This window comes from Anomalospiza imberbis, chromosome 1, assembly GCF_031753505.1.
Source record: "Anomalospiza imberbis isolate Cuckoo-Finch-1a 21T00152 chromosome 1, ASM3175350v1, whole genome shotgun sequence".
In the NCBI taxonomy this organism is placed as follows: domain Eukaryota; kingdom Metazoa; phylum Chordata; class Aves; order Passeriformes; family Viduidae; genus Anomalospiza; species Anomalospiza imberbis.
The window spans coordinates 72,799,730-72,815,619 of record NC_089681.1 but is presented as its reverse complement, the minus strand read 5'-3'; the positions used below and the strand labels follow the sequence as shown (position 1 = coordinate 72,815,619).

The 15,890-nt window shown below is 38.0% G+C and overlaps 1 protein-coding gene across 7 annotated transcripts in view; it reads left to right on the top strand.

The window, feature by feature from the left end:
* Positions 1-15,890, top strand: part of CTNND2 (catenin delta 2) — a 638,637-nt gene that overhangs the window by 544,575 nt on the left and 78,172 nt on the right. For all 7 annotated transcript variants that reach the window (XM_068196795.1, XM_068196789.1, XM_068196805.1 and 4 more), the window contains 2 exons: positions 385-570; positions 10,330-10,503. In XM_068196795.1, the coding sequence (XP_068052896.1) occupies positions 385-570; positions 10,330-10,503 (360 nt within the window). The remainder of the gene's footprint in view (positions 1-384; positions 571-10,329; positions 10,504-15,890) is intronic.

Below are 15,890 nucleotides of genomic sequence, written 5' to 3'. Positions count from 1 at the left end.
AACCCAGGATCTATTGCCATTTTCTGTTTGTAGCATTTTCTGTTCACTGAGGTGGGAGTTTCCTGACATTTGGAGTGTTCAGGTTCTCTTGATCACTTTTTACCTTGACATCTGTTTCACATGGGGCTCCAGTGTGAAATTCAGAACAACAAAAAAACTCACAGAAAAGTATTGTCAAGACTACTGATTTGTTACCATAAAAATTTCTGAATCTCTTTAACCTATGATTAACTCAGAAATGTGCACATAAGAATTGTGCTGAGAAAATGCACATGCAAAGATAGATGAAATTCCTTCTGCTTCGTATTCAGAGTGAGCAAGGGGAGGATTTTAGTCTTCTCCTGGTTTTGTTTTCTGTATTTTTCTTTTTGTCTTACTTTTCAGACCGTTGAAAACTGTGTGTGCATTTTGAGGAACCTCTCATACAGGCTAGCTGCAGAAACATCTCAGGGACAGCAGATGGGAACAGATGAACTTGATGGATTACTCTGTGGTGATGCCAATGGAAAAGATGCAGAGAGTTCAGGGTGCTGGGGGAAGAAGAAGAAGAAAAAGAAATCACAAGATCAGGTAATGAAAGTTATTTTCAGCTGCGTTGTGAGTAGTTGAAGTGCCCATAATTGAAAATTTAAATAATTAATGCACTGTATTAGAAATTAAATGCATGATGCATAATATACAAAACTGTTGTCCTTGTTAATTAGCTGAGAGCTTAAAGTAGAATATGACTCTGGAGTAATGAAATATGTTTGTTTGAGAAATTGTACATTATGTGGTGCACCTGGAAACTGTAGTCATGGGTACACTGTGAATGCCATAAATACTGTAAAATGGCCTTTGAAAGGAGGCCATTTCTAATGAAAAGTGTAATCTGCATATACTTTACACTGTACTTCCACAGAGCCATGTGTGTGTAGAAAGGCTTTAATGCAAACAAACATCAGGCTTGTATATATACACTCACTTGCTTCAAAGTTAGTCTTGTACCATATCTCTACACATTGAAAGAAAACTGTACAGCACTGAATCAAGTGATACGAGTGAATGTTAAAAAAACATTCATATTTTGATATATTTAATGTTGTTGCCAAAGAAAAATTGAAAAGCAAAGTCTTGATTGCTTCCTCAAGTTATTTGACAGGCTATAATTTTGGGTGGGTTGATTTTTAAAGTGTATTTTTCTCCTTTTTTAGCCCATTAAGAACTTATAATTTGGAGAATACTGACAATTATATTACAGAGAAAGACACTGTTGTATCTGTACACACAACAAATAGCAATAAGAATGGCTACTGATTTATGGGCTTTTTCAGACATCCTGTGCTGGCAGCAGTAGTTTTCCACCTCTTCCTACACTTACTCACTTTTTTGCATTGTAGTTTACTTCTGTTTCAGACTGCACAAAGAAAATATTTGAGTAAGCAGTTCAGTGCACAGGATAATAAATGATGTCAGCCAGTACTGAAAATATTCCTAAGTCCCTAAAGCCAAATAGTGTTAATATGGAAAAGTTATAGCAACATTACTAAGCTAAAACTTGGATACTGAAAAAACTGCAACACTCATTACTAGTAAGACTTTTATTTCACTTACTCTTGTGGTTAAACACCCTATCATCAGATAACTTGAATTTATTACAGCCTTTTGTTGGGATTCCTGTGTTAGGCTACAGTGAGATTAGAAGTGTTGAAGCAAACTAATTTTACTCCATGAAGAAGTCATCATCCCTGTTACTGAATTAACAGTTCTCACACACTGTGCTTGCAGTTATTCAAAGGACAGGAGCAAAAAATAGCGTGTCTGGGTATGAATGCGTCACACTGCAACTTGGCTTGCTCTTTGATGCTCTGTTTACTAGCACATGCACACACACTCACTATCTAAAGGCTTTTTTAAGTGTTCCTCTTCTATTTCTTCTGTGACTTTTGGATCTGAGAGTCATACTTTTAACTCTGTACTGTTGACTCCTTCAGTATTCCCATAGGGCCTCTCTGTACTGCAAGGGTTCCCTTAAAAACATTTTTCTGCTCCTCCAGACCAAAGAGCAGAGCTCTTTTGGCCCACTACCTTTGCAATGTGCATGCTTTTGCCTGCTCTTAGATATTTTTTGTCTGTTTCTATGAGCGCTCATTATCGGCATGTTGCATGGTAAAGGTCTCCTCAGAGCTGTTAGTGTTGGCCTCACGGTAGACTTTTATATAATTTTTTTAATCCAAGGAATAATAAAACTACACACATATTTTCAGGTTTATGATCACTAGGCTTTTCTGTGGCAAGGACATAAATTTAGTCTTTCCAGAACTGATTCTGTTGTACACAGGACTGCTTTGTATTACAAGTATTAGAAATATTTTTCTAATGGTGTTTTCTTCGTTCATCTAATGTCCTTTAAATCCAGACATCCTACTTCATCTTTTCATATTCAAAGTCTCACATGTGGGTATTATTCAGTTCAGGAATTTTAAAGGGGCCTTGTGAGCCTTCATCCCATAATCCTCAGCTATTGTTGAACATTCCAAATGACTTGAACTATATTATCAAGTTAATATATTATCAAATTAACTAGGGTGCCACTAAAAACAATAGCAGCAAGATCACTTTGCCAGAAACAGCTCTCCCAACTTACCCTCAAAAATGGAAAAGAAAAGCAGTATTTTTCATGTAACCACATTTAGATTAATAGCATAAAATAACTCAAACTGTAATAAGGATAAATGTAACTTTTTTGTCCATTTATTTTGCAAAAATAAGCACAGAAGTATGTTCCGAGGTGCTTGTCCAGTGTGGACACAACTGTCCAACTGTATAAAAAGACCTATTCTTTCTGCTCCTTAGTCTTTGTGGTTCCTTTAATATTTGAGAGTTTTGTCTTTTCAGGCAAAGCCCAGGGCACAAGCACATCTCTGTCAGTTGTAACACCTCAGTACAGGGGAGTCATATCCAGTCCATGGCTGCTACATTTTACGTCCCTAGAAGATTCGTGTTCAGGGTATAGTTCTTTTTTTCCTTTTTTGGCAGCCCATGGGATTTTTGGATAAACAAAATTGCTGTTTCAGTCCTTCTCAGAATATAAGATGTACAAAACAGCGTGGAGGAAAATTGTTCAGATTTTAGTGAATGCAGTTTTGAAATTTCCCTATTACACTATCGCTGTAACTTAGTTTCTCCATTATTATTTGTATTTTCTTGAACTCCATTTGTGCATTTATGAGGTAATATTTTATTTTTGGATAAAAGTGTTAGTAAAAAAATAGTAGCAAAACTACTGTAGTTACAAAAGAAAAACATGTATAATTTTAAACAAAGAATGGATTAAGATGCAGTTTTCTGTACTTAAAAAAATCCCTCACAGAGCAGGGGAGTTTGTTTCTTAAGCCATAAAACAGGGGAAGCTTGATATTAAAGTCACTTTCTCATGGGTTTTCCCTACAATGAAAGTACAAGTTAATTTCTTTGTTTTATGATTTAGGGAGCAAGTATCCCAATTTTTCTAAGTAATGTTTCAGGTGTAGTCACATGTAAATTACTTCAAGGAAAGAACAGAATTGAGTGATAGTATAAAATGTGGCTTCTTTCAAAGGCCTTTCAAGAACAAACTGGAATTTATTTTTTAGTAATGACATCAGTTGTCTATCAGTTGTCTATAATGGCAACTTCTGTATATCTTGGAATCAAGTAAGAGATGTGTCTTTGTTCAGATCATAGGTCTAATGACACCTTTCAAATTACTTCACTTAAGGAGTTCCCTTAGGATCACAGGAGACAAGTGTTCTTCACATTTCAGAATAAAGGTGGGTGGTGTTAAAAGAGCCCACAATCGTTTTACCAGAGCTGATAGAGGTTCTTGAGGCATCTGCTTTGTCGCACAAATTAAATGTTAGAAGAGACCCAAACCTTCTGAAGGTTTGTGGTAAAATATAGGTATGGCACTGGTTGGAAACTCAGAAAGCAAAACTTCTGTTAAGGATTAAAAAAAAAAAATAAGTGAGACTCACTTGGCTTCTGTCTCAAACCTCTAGGACCAAAATTCTTTGCTGTTTTCTTAGTTTTTCTCTGCTGCTTACCTGTGATCAGCTGGTACTGAACTCTCACCCCAATAAGCTCTCCAGCCTCAGACCCCTTCATCTCTGACTAGGACCTTGTAGACGTCAACCTCTCTGCCTGGTATTGTGTCACTCTTCAAATGGAAACTGATTCTTCCACTGCTGAAAATGCTGTTCATGCAGCTGGCATGCTCGCTGCTCACAGGTTTATTCTTTGACTTGTATGAAAAAATTAGGATTATGACAAAGCAGTTACGGCAAATCAGGTGTATGGTGCAACTTCAGTAAAAAAAAAAACCTTCAGGGAGTTGTCATTAATCCTTACTTTATTTCTTGTTACACGGCCCATTATGTATACATGTGGCGCAATTTCATTTCTTTTCCTTTCTTCTCTAAGAGAAACAGGTTGACTTCTTGGCTTCATGCTCACCTCAGGTTCCCCATCTGTGATCATTCTTGTCAAACCAGAATCTAGTGCAAAGTCTGTTTTTTGATTGGAAGTGACACTTCTGAAATGAGCCTGACCTTCTTTTTCACCTTCTGTCAGGTGCCTTAAGGTATAAGAGCAACATTTCAAGTTATATATCATTAAGAATTGACTGGCACACCTCTTTAGCATGCTTGCTAAATGGCCTATAAATTCTTCTATCTGTGTGAAATAGAAGGTTTAAGGCAATAATATTTCAAAAAGCATAAAAAATAAACCTGCCATATATGTCTTTTCATGTGGTGAGACCACTGTTTTACCAAGTATGCTTCATCCTCTACCAAGCCATACCAAGCTAATAAGCACAGAAACTGGAATTGGTGTCAGGTCCTCGGTTTAACCAATAATGTGAACTGTGATTAGGGATGAAAGGCTGTGTTGCCAATGCATTCTTGCTCAGAAAGAATATTATTTCCACTTGTTGCTTCCTTGTCTTGCACAAGGTGATTATGTCAAATACTGAGTAGCAAGAATCAACTGTCTTGAGCGATTCCTTACAGAGCATTTTGAAAACCATTTCTGCTTTCTTGCTTGCCAACACAGCATCTTCCCAGATACTCTGTGAGCCTCTCAGTGTCATGTATGGCCAATTTGTCTTCAAAGTCAAAACTGCAGGGTTATTAAATATAATTTGTATTTGTCAGTTTGTGGAAGATACTGCAAAGCCAATTAGCTTCAGCTTTCTGTGGAGAGGAGAAGGGCATGCAACTTTAACTCCCATCTCCCTTCATTTGGGAAGGGTCTGTTTTTAAGCAAAGTACAAACTGAATTAATATTTTTTCTTAGCTAATATTAAGCATAATAGTAAAAAGTGAAATAAAAGCATTGACAACAAAAGTTCAATAAAGGCATTATTTTAAGAGTGTAATGTACAATTTAAAGTACAATTTAGATTTATTAATATCTGAGATTAACTGTAATGATTCAATATATTTAAATATTTTGAAAGCATTTCAAATACCTTTCCTGTAATTGTAAATGTTGTTGCATCAAACTGGGAGGAGTACCATTATTTATGCAATGAGGTCTGCTTTCTCCCACCATGCTCCTGTAGTCTCTGTGTCAGTTAACACCTGCATTTATATTCACCACCTTTATTTAGGCCTGAATATCTAAACTGAAGTTTGACTTGATGTAAACAGTGGTATTCTTGCCTGCTTAGTGTCAGCTGCATGGATTCTGAAATTAAGCTCTGTGACTTGGGTGTATTTTTGTTGCTGAATTTCTGATTTCTACTCTTGACAGCATTGGCCAATTCACCTCTTGGACAAAGGTGTCCAAAAGAGGTTATTGGACTGACATGTCTAGGGAGAGCTGGCAGAGACTGCCACAGCCACTGAGACATGCAGGATGAGATATCAGTGTCTTCTTAGGGGACATGTTAATTTAAAAGTCTTTGGCATTTCAGAAATGGTTTTAGTAAGCGCTGTGTAATTACTCATATGAATTTTGTCACTGCTGCTTCAAGGAGCATAGCTGCAGTGTTACCAGACTATCCCAAATGTCTAGGATCATTGGAGAGAGGTCTAGATGGTTCTAGACATTGCTGGGGTTTGTTTTAATTTTTTCCTAGATATTTTAGTAGTGGTATTTCATACAGACTGAGATAAAGGAAGTTTTCATATATAGTAGATTAAAATAAAATGCTGGTTTTTTTTGTTATCACAGGAAAACCTGTTGTCATGTGATACCTATTTAAAAGCAAACCCCACCAATTTGAGGTTGTTAGTACAAATCCCAAAATCTGCAGAGTATACTTCTCTGAGTTGAAGCCTTCCCAGGTATTTAATAGAATTGCACTATAAATACGAATTTACTTTCATTAAAATGAGAAAGGTGGTGGTAGATAATCTATTGTGCAGCACAGGAAAGCATCTCGATAAGTTATCTTTTTCTCCTCTCAAAGTCCCTTACAATTATGAAAATTTGGACATTTTATTAGAGTAGTCTTACTATCACAAGTCTGTTGTTCTTAAAAGATCGTGGTGTTTGGCTTTTTCTTTTTCTTGACTTTCATCCTTTTTTTGCACCAGTCTCGGGAAATGAGAGATTTGTATCTCACCCACATAACAAGTGGTTTGTCAGCTTCAACCACAATATATGTGGGTAATTTCAGCTGAAGGAGGGAAGCCTGGAAGGAATATTTGTTTATAACTTTTTTTTTTTCTCCTTGGTATAAGCTAGGAAGAGTAATTACATGTTGTCCTCTTTTTCAGAGGCTCCTACTGCAGCCTCAGTCTATTTCAAATAGACCTTCCTGATCATTCCTGATGGGCTGCAACAGTACAGTAACTCTTCCAGTAATTTACTGGGTGGAGGTGTTTACTGAGTGAGGATGCTGCCTCAGCTCATTAATATTTAGGAATGCAAACTGCAAAGCAACTTCTGCCATGCTTAAACCACTATTTTAGATATTGACTCTAATACCACTTGGGGAATTTTTTTTTTTTTTTTGCTCAGGCGATTGATGTTTATGAAATTGGAAATAAATGAATGAAGATCAGGTAAATCTCCTTTGCAATAGCTTCTTTGCTTACCCATGTCAGTTCTGCGTGCCCTGCAGCAGTTGGGCTCTACAGCTTCATGCTCTGGTCTCAGCTACACAAAAGACACCAGAAGCCACTAAGCCCTGCAGTGAAGAGGCTTCCACAGAGTCAGCAGGTGTCGTGGTTTAACCCCAGTCAGCAACCAAACCCACACAGCCCTCTCACAGTGGGGCGGGGGCGAAGAAGAGAGAAAGTGGGAAGATGCGTGGGTTGAGGTAAAAGCAGTTTAATGAGGAAAGCAAGAGCCCCACATGCAAGCAAAGCAAAGGAAGGTATTCATTCGCTGCTTCCCATGGGCAGGCAAGAGCACTTCCCATCTTCAGCCATCCCCCGGAAAGCAGAGCTCCATGATGCATAACAATGATTTGGGTAAACAAGCCCCAGCCCTCCAAATGTCCTCCCTTCCTTCTTCTTCCCCATAGCTTTATATTCTGAGTCTGACACCATGTGGTATGGAATGTCCCCTTGGTCAGCTGGAGTCAGCTGTCCTGACTGTATTGCCTCCCAGCGCTGTGCATCCCCATTCTCCTCACTCGTGGGGTGGGATGAGGTGCAGAAAAGGCTGTGTCAGTGTTACTCAGCTGTGACTAAAACATCCCTGGCTTCTCAGCACTGTTTCCAGCACCAATTCAAAACATGGCCCCATACCAACTACTTTGAAGGTAATTACCCCAGCCAAAACCAGCACCATATGGTGAACAGTGACACCCTCCCTTTGCAGCCACTCAGCTGCTCTGGGCTCACACACCACACGTGAGAGCACTGCAGGACATTTTCCAGGGTCACTGAATTTCCTGTGCTTTCACTGCTCGTGCATGTGTGGTACCAAAGATTTTCATCATTATTACATGGACTCTGAGGCAACACAGCATCTTGGGAAAATGGTCTTCCCTCAAAGTTGATGATAAATTAATGCAATCATGCTGAAAGTGAGTTGCAAGAAGGGCAGGGAAATGCAGTAATTTGTCTCCTTTTTTTTTAATGTTTTCTCATTACTGGGCAGAATGGCAAAACAACATTAAATATTAATTTATCTGCTAGATAATTTCTAGTGCTTTATATGTACCAGCACAGCATGAACATTTATATAGAGCTCTACTTATATCTACTTAGCTGATTTTCAGTACTCCTTGGGGTCATATGAGGGTAAATAGCTGAGCATTAAAAAAATCATACCCCCACAAAGGCATATACCCTCTCATATGGGTAGATCTGATAAATTTGATGCATTTCGTGTGCTTTGTCCTTGAAATAATACACCCTGTGCAAACACTCTTTAGTTTCATAATGCATAATCGGTGCAAGTTGGAATGAGACTAGTGGAGACTTGAACTGGTGCCCTTGGACATCACAAGTCATTCATTAGTGGACTTACTAAGGTGCAAAACCTAAACCTGGTGTGAAGTCAGATTTGACCTGTAAGATATGTGTCTCATTTGTTTTCAAAAAAAGTCTGACAGTGTGAATGATTGAATTCTGAGAGTTAGAATAAGAAGCAGACTTTAATGTAATTTTTATGAGCTGAAAAGAACTCATTTCTAGCAAGGCTGGTGATTTATAAGGAGGAAAAAGAAGAACTGAGTCACATGCACTGAAAACAATCTATTGGTTTAAAGGCAGAAATGCATTAAAAATTTCCAAGACCCAGTGCCATAATAGTGTCATTTGGAGCCATTGTTTCTCCAGAAGGCATTTGTCCTCTACTTTCTCAACCATCACTGGGCATTGCCATGCCAGTTCTTTGAAACTATGATAACATTTGTCCAGTGTAGTGAGTTTCACATCTGAGCTGCTTTCTGGTAACTGCTCATGTGTATGAAATGGTTCCTCTAGCTTTCCGCTTTGGTGTTTGCTCTGATTTAATTTAGAAAAGAATAGTGGGTTTCATTCCTAAAGGTATTAATCACACAAAACCTTGTTGAAATTGGGTTAGTTGTTATTAGGGAAGACTTGATTGATTGTCCCTTAAAATATATGTATTTTATTTTTAAAGTTAGTGTAAGTAAAATTATGGTTGATACTTACTGAAAACAAGAGGTTCTAGGTCTTTCCCAGTGCAAGTATTACTGTACACTCATAACTAGTTAAATTAACTGTTGCAAATTTAAACCAAGAGTTAATTTTACTTATGCTATCAGTTTAGTAGACCTTTAATGTTATGGTACAGATTTTTTGTTTATATAGACAAAGTAACCTCTCACCAAAGGTACTAAAAGGTTTACTTTTTATTCTGTTACACAATATGGGCATGTCAGAAGTGTTAGAAAAGATATTTTATTAAAAAGTTAAGGCTTGTTCCTAACAGTTGCACTAGTGCCATGAATTATTAACATCTCTTTATCTGTACAAAACAAAATATACAATAAATATATAAGTAGTTTTCCATTTAAAATTTTATTGAAAGTGCATTCCACATCTTACTTTTGTTTAAAAGTCAAAAAGAAAGTGTGCGTCTTTTCCTTTTGAGATGTTTCGTACGTAGGCGCAAGTGTTGTGTGCTCCACTGGAGAGGAGAATCCCTATCCTCCTGGAATAAAGTATTTATTTCTGGTAAGAGTGGGTTTTGTACAATAACCTACCAGTTGTTCAGGTTTAAATATTGCACATCTTGGATATCAGACTTGGGTTGTTTTTCATGGCAAAACTCTGTATGTGATGAGAGGAACAGTGTGTTTTGTGAGGGCTGGTTCTACAAATTGCATTGGAGTCTCAGACCACACAGCTGGCTGAATACCTCCTGCACTCTCATTGTGAGAAGCCAGAAGTTGTGCCATTGAGGAAGACTTGTCACACTTGTGCCTTTCATGGGACGTAGGGCTTATGGCCTTGAATGATTTCATTTTCCATAGTGGCGTTCTGTGTTGTTTTTCTTCTCATGGGAAGAGAGAGAATGTGGAGAACTGCGAAGGATGTGAAAAGAAAATCTCTTCTCCCCATGCAAATTCTAGATTTGCCTCCTAAGATAATGTTCATTGGGCTTCTGTTCCCCCACAAAAAAAAATACATACAATGAGAAGTGGTTTTGTTATGTCACCTAGCTAAAACATTGGGATTTCTGCCAATCTTATAGCTCGTCTGTATGGAATGCTGAGTAGGAAATTTGGTTCCTCCATGAAGAATCACATGATGTGCAAAAATTGAGAACATCTGTTTATGGGCAGATGCCTTCACAGATGTTATAGTTTCAACTGAGGCAATTCTCAAATGTATTTCACTGTTCCTTGCTGACAGTCTGATTTGTGCTTTCCAACAGTGGGATGGCGTAGGACCTCTCCCAGACTGTGCAGAACCACCCAAAGGAATCCAGATGCTGTGGCACCCTTCAATAGTCAAACCCTACCTCACACTTCTTTCTGAGTGCTCAAATCCAGACACGCTGGAGGGGGCAGCGGGGGCACTGCAGAACTTGGCTGCTGGGAGTTGGAAGGTAGGAATATTAACAATACGTATTTCCTCTTCAGTTTTGAAACCACCCTACAGCTGACAGCAGGTTGGTGATATAAATGTATCTAATTGCTTCTGGTAGTGGAATAATCTTCAGTTCTCATAGAACTATCTGAAGTCAAGTCTGAGATAGTATTTCAAGTCCTAAGTAGTCATATCATAGCAAATGTCAGCATACAGCAGCGAAGATCACATCGGTCAAGTCAAGTAAGAAAAATTGCCACTGAAAACCAATGTCCAAATATGGAAAATGAGGAGAAGCAGTTCTTTATGAACCTGGGTGACAGAGCTGTGAAAAATGAGCCCAAAATGCCACTAGTGGCAATCAAATGAAACCATATTGTTTCGTCAGTGCAGAAACTTGGTTGACATTCTGTCCCTTAGGAGAAGGCAGGGCATGGCAGAGCAAGATATAAATGATGTGACACCAACACAAGTAATCTTAGCATCTACTTTTTTAAAAAAGTAAGCATTATTAAAATATATTCATAATATGACTAATTATATACAATGAGTGAGGAAATGTGCAATCAAGGCAATCTACTCCAGCTAATCCTATTTTTCAATTATGTTCGAAAGCACCATTTTTCAATTATGTATTACTTGCAATATGTCAAGTAAAAAATTTAATAAAATACTTGCAGGTTTAGAACAGATCAGTAAAATTCAACATTGAACTTTGTTTACTTTTTAGGGCAACTTTCCTGGTGGTAAACTGGTTTAATTGGGTGAAAGTACTAACTGTGTAATCCTATGGTGTAACTATAATGCATTGATTTTAAATTAACTCTCAGCAGGATTTTTTCTCATTTACAGTGAAAACAGTCATGTACAGGGAAATGCACTGATCAAAGTTATGTCTCAGAAGGTATCCTGTTGGGTTTTAAACAGTTGGGCATTCATATGTGGTATGTAAATACCAATTTAATTAGGCATTCATTTTGAAATATTAGCTCTGACACTAAGAAATTGCTTTCTTTTTCACATAAAGTTTTATTGAAAGTTGGGTTGGCACACTCACTAGCTCTTCCAAGGCATATTATATTTTTGGGCTTTTTTTTATAATGGTTTTCCACCAGACTTATAATATGTCATTGACTATTGCATTCAGTGACATGTAAAATGATTTAACAAAGTATCTGTTCAGTGATTTTTGTCCTATGTAAGCACTATGCCTGAAAATCTTTTTGGTTTTATTATTCTCGTGCTGTAGACTGCTTCAGATGGTGTAATCCTGGCAGCAGAATGCAATAAATGTCGTCTGTCCATCTGGGAATGGGTGTAGCCCTGGTCCAAATGAGAAAACAATGCATGCACGTTTGCCAGGACTAATAGAAGTGCTAAAATCCAAGTGGTGTCCCTTCTCCCATTTCTAATAAAACTGTATACCTGTCATCCTTTAGTTGGCAGAAGTGTACAGTGAAAGGAAGGGAGGCTCTGCAGACCTCTTTGGTGAGTGCTGGCTTAGAAAAACTGGTTTTGGACTTTAATACTATCTGTGCTGATACCATGGGAAAAGCTGAGTTGTTCTCATATTGCTCTATTTTTCTAAAGATTCACCAATTCTATTACAAGGGATGTGCAGACACAGAATGAATATCCTTAATTTCACATGTCATACTAGCCATTTTTGTGAGGGGAGTAATCCTCTTTGGGGATTACATAAGCATTGATGTTTCCACCTTTTGACCTCTCCTTTCCACTGCTGCAGTCCAGATATAAAATGACTGAAATAAAAGATAGAAAATTCTTAAAAGAAGAGGTTATTCCTAAGGGAGATTTTAATTTTTTTAGTTCCTCCACAAATGGTAATTGTATAAAGAATGGAATTTTTTTTTTACTCGAATTCTTTCAGGAAGAACTTTATGATGGACTGAGAGAGAGAAGAGCAAACTGTGTGAAGATAAACAGTGTTGCTATTAATATTAATAGCAATAGCAATTGTGGGCTTTTTCCAATTAGCATTATTTTAATGCCAGAAGAATCACAGACTATATGAAGCACCCAGCCTACCAGGTGTGCTCACACACTACTGAAGATACAGTCTCTTCTGGAAATAAATACAATGCAATTGATACACTTGCACAATTCTTTCCTAGCTGTTTCACCCTGTTGGTTCCTCTGGTACAAAGCTGTCTAATCCTCTTGGGTAGCCAAGAGGGAATATTTTTAACACAGGCAGTGCTTAGCTAGTGCTATTATGGAGAGAATGTGAGCAGGTAAAAGGAAGCCTGAGTAATTTTTAAAAAATAAAAAGTTATGCAAGGGATTTAGATAATGTCTACCACTAGAATTAACAGACAATATGTGTCTAAATCCCCTAGACTGTTTTGGAGAATTTCAGGCACAAAAAGAAAGCAGTATGTATGTAGCTTTAATGATTAATAGCTCATAAAGGCTGAAAGTTTTCATTATTTCAAGGAGTATAGTTTCTCAGGGATACATACACATAAAATCAACACATGCACATGGTGAAACATAATCTGTAGGACAATTTTAGCACTGCTTCAGTTGCAGGAATTCCTTTTAAAGCCTAATAAATACTAACATAAAAGAAAAAAGTGGGACATACTTATATTTACAGACGATTTTTCTATGTCAAAATGAAACGCTTGGGACTAAAGTCTTGACATATATTACCCATCTGCAAAGTAAAACTTGAGAGTTTTTTATAATGACTAATGAAATGTTTGGTCAGTGCAATTATTATTACACCAAGCATCTCTTGGTGTAAGATTTGCATCTCTTAATGTATTTGCCACGCAAATGAAGGTTTATCAATAAAACAGGATACTGATTGTCAGGTAGGAGGAAGAATATTTTTGATGTGAAAATTTAACACAAATCTGTAATAATCTATGACTGTGTATCTTGACTTTGGTGTATATTCTGGTTTTGAAAAAGATTGACAGCTTCTATACAAAGCAGAACTCATTTTGGAAGAGACTGTTTGAGATAAACACGGACATTTGTTCATCTCAGTGTTCTGCATCAGGATGTAATCACTTAAGGAGGACACTGGTATTGGAATATGAAGGAGAAGAACCATCTCTGTCATGGAAAATTATCCGCACAGAGATACCTTTTTTGTTCATGTGCTTACTTGATGCATCTATGAAAAATAGGATTGGCCCTTCTGGAATAATATCTATGGAGACAGCCAATTCATAAGTCTTTTGGAAAGAGTGGACAAATTAACATTTTCCACATCACTGCCAGGGTATCACATTGCCTGAGGTCCAGCTGCTGCCCTGTACAGTGACCTGTGACACCTCCTGACAGGGTTGGTGTCTGCCAGTAATACACACTCCAAGCACAGTGCTGCCACCTGACAGCAGTGGGGCAGTTATCAGCCCTGGATCTGCACCCATCTACCACCTTCTGCTGCGTTCAGCTGCTGCATGGGACTGGAAGAGTTGCTGTTTTAGAGATGTCATTGCTTCCCAAAACATTTTATCCCATCAGATCATAACCGTGGTAGTCTCATGATATCCTGAACATCCTGCAGGCAGAAGGAGCAACACGTGAAAAGCTGGCCATTGGGTTAGGCTTTGCTTCCTCTCATTGCCACTCTATGATTTTTTTTTCCAAAGAATAGGCTTTTTGTAATTATACTTGATGCGAACTTGAATACTAAAGCTGCTTAGAAATATGAAATAATAAAACTAGGGAAACACTTTCCGCATCAATCTTAGCTGGAGTTTTCCCTGAACAAATAAGGTTTGAGACATGGCTTTGGAAGCAGTGCAAAGTCTTTATTTCCCATTAGGTATTAACTTTCACTGGGAGCTCTGTTATTTTTCTTTGCCACTTAATTTGTGCTTAACCAAATTTGTGCAAAAATGTAGAGTAAGAAAAAAGGAGACTTTCTGACTCTCTCAGCTCTATTCTGAAGACACTTGCCTGCTTATTAAAAATATCTCTCCTGCTATAACTCTTCAAACCAGAAGTTCTTTCTGCAATCTCATATAATTTTTTTATTTTAATGCCTTGGATTGAAAAAATTACATGGTTTAAAATTACAAGAGTGATCCTGTAAAAGATGATCTTTTTATATGTAGTCTGGCATTAGTACTTCTCCTTAGATGGTGAAAATAAAAAGTGGCAAGTTCTTTTTAGTTTTCACCTTGGTCAATTGGCTATTAACACATTAAATCTCCTGAGACTGTAAAAAGTTAAATGCAAAATGTCCTCAAGTTAACAATGTCAAGCATCCAAGGTTATGTCCCTTCTGAATAAAATTATCCTCTCAGGAAGAAAGGAAATATTAGGATATCTGCTTATTACTTTGTCTGTATGTATGTGTCTGACAGCTGAATTTAGGCTGATGTCAGTTTATCTGCCAGGCATTGCTTCAATATTGCAAGACCTGTTGCTCTGAACTCATAGAATCACAAAAGAGCTCAGGTTGTCAGGGACCTCTGGAGGTCATCTGGTCCAACCCCCTGCTTAAGCAAGGCCACCTAGAGGCAGTTGTCTGGGACCATGTCCGGATGGTCTTCTGAATGTCTCTAAGACTGGAGACTCTACCACCTCTCTGTGCAACCTATGCCAGTGCTCAGTCCCCTTCACAAGTGAAAAGCAATTCCCGTGGTTCTGCAAAAGTCCTGTGTTTCAGGTATTGCCTACTGCCTCTAGTCCTACATTACCTTTGCTATTACATGCAGCTGGTAAAGCAGTGTTGTCACCACAAGTGGCATTTCCTTAGTTTTATCAAACCCTTAAAAATAATTTCCTCATTCATATGATCCTTTAAAAAAAAACTATCATTACTTACATAGGCATTACCTATCTTTTAAAACCAGGAAACAAGATTTACTATATTTCTTCTGGCAACACAATGGCTTACGTCAGAACAGATTGCACACCTTCTCTGGGCCTTGCTTAGTGCCTTCTGTGCACTCAGTCTTCTGTCTCAGTTACTTTACAGGCTTTTATGAACTCCCTCATCTGCTTTAATGACAGGATGGCCAACTTCCTTTTCATCACTATTGCTGATACAGGTCAGGATGCCCTTGGCCACTTGGACACACGCTGGATCATGTTCAGCCACTGTCAAGAAGCAACCCAGGTCCTTTTTCACTGGGCCACTTTCCAGCCACTCTCCCTCAGCTTGCAGCGCTGCCTGGGGTTGTTGTGATCCAAAGGCAAGAAGCATTAGATATCTCAACCTTTTCCTCATCCCCTGTTACTGTGTTTCCCCCTGCATCCAATAAAGGATTGAGATTCTCCTTAGCCTTCTTTTTGTTGGTGCTGTATTTATAAAACATTTTTGTTGTCTTTTACAGCAGTAGCCAGATTAGGTTCTAGCTGGACTTTGGCCCTTCTGATTTTCTCCCTGAAACCTCAGAACATTCATGTAATCATCCT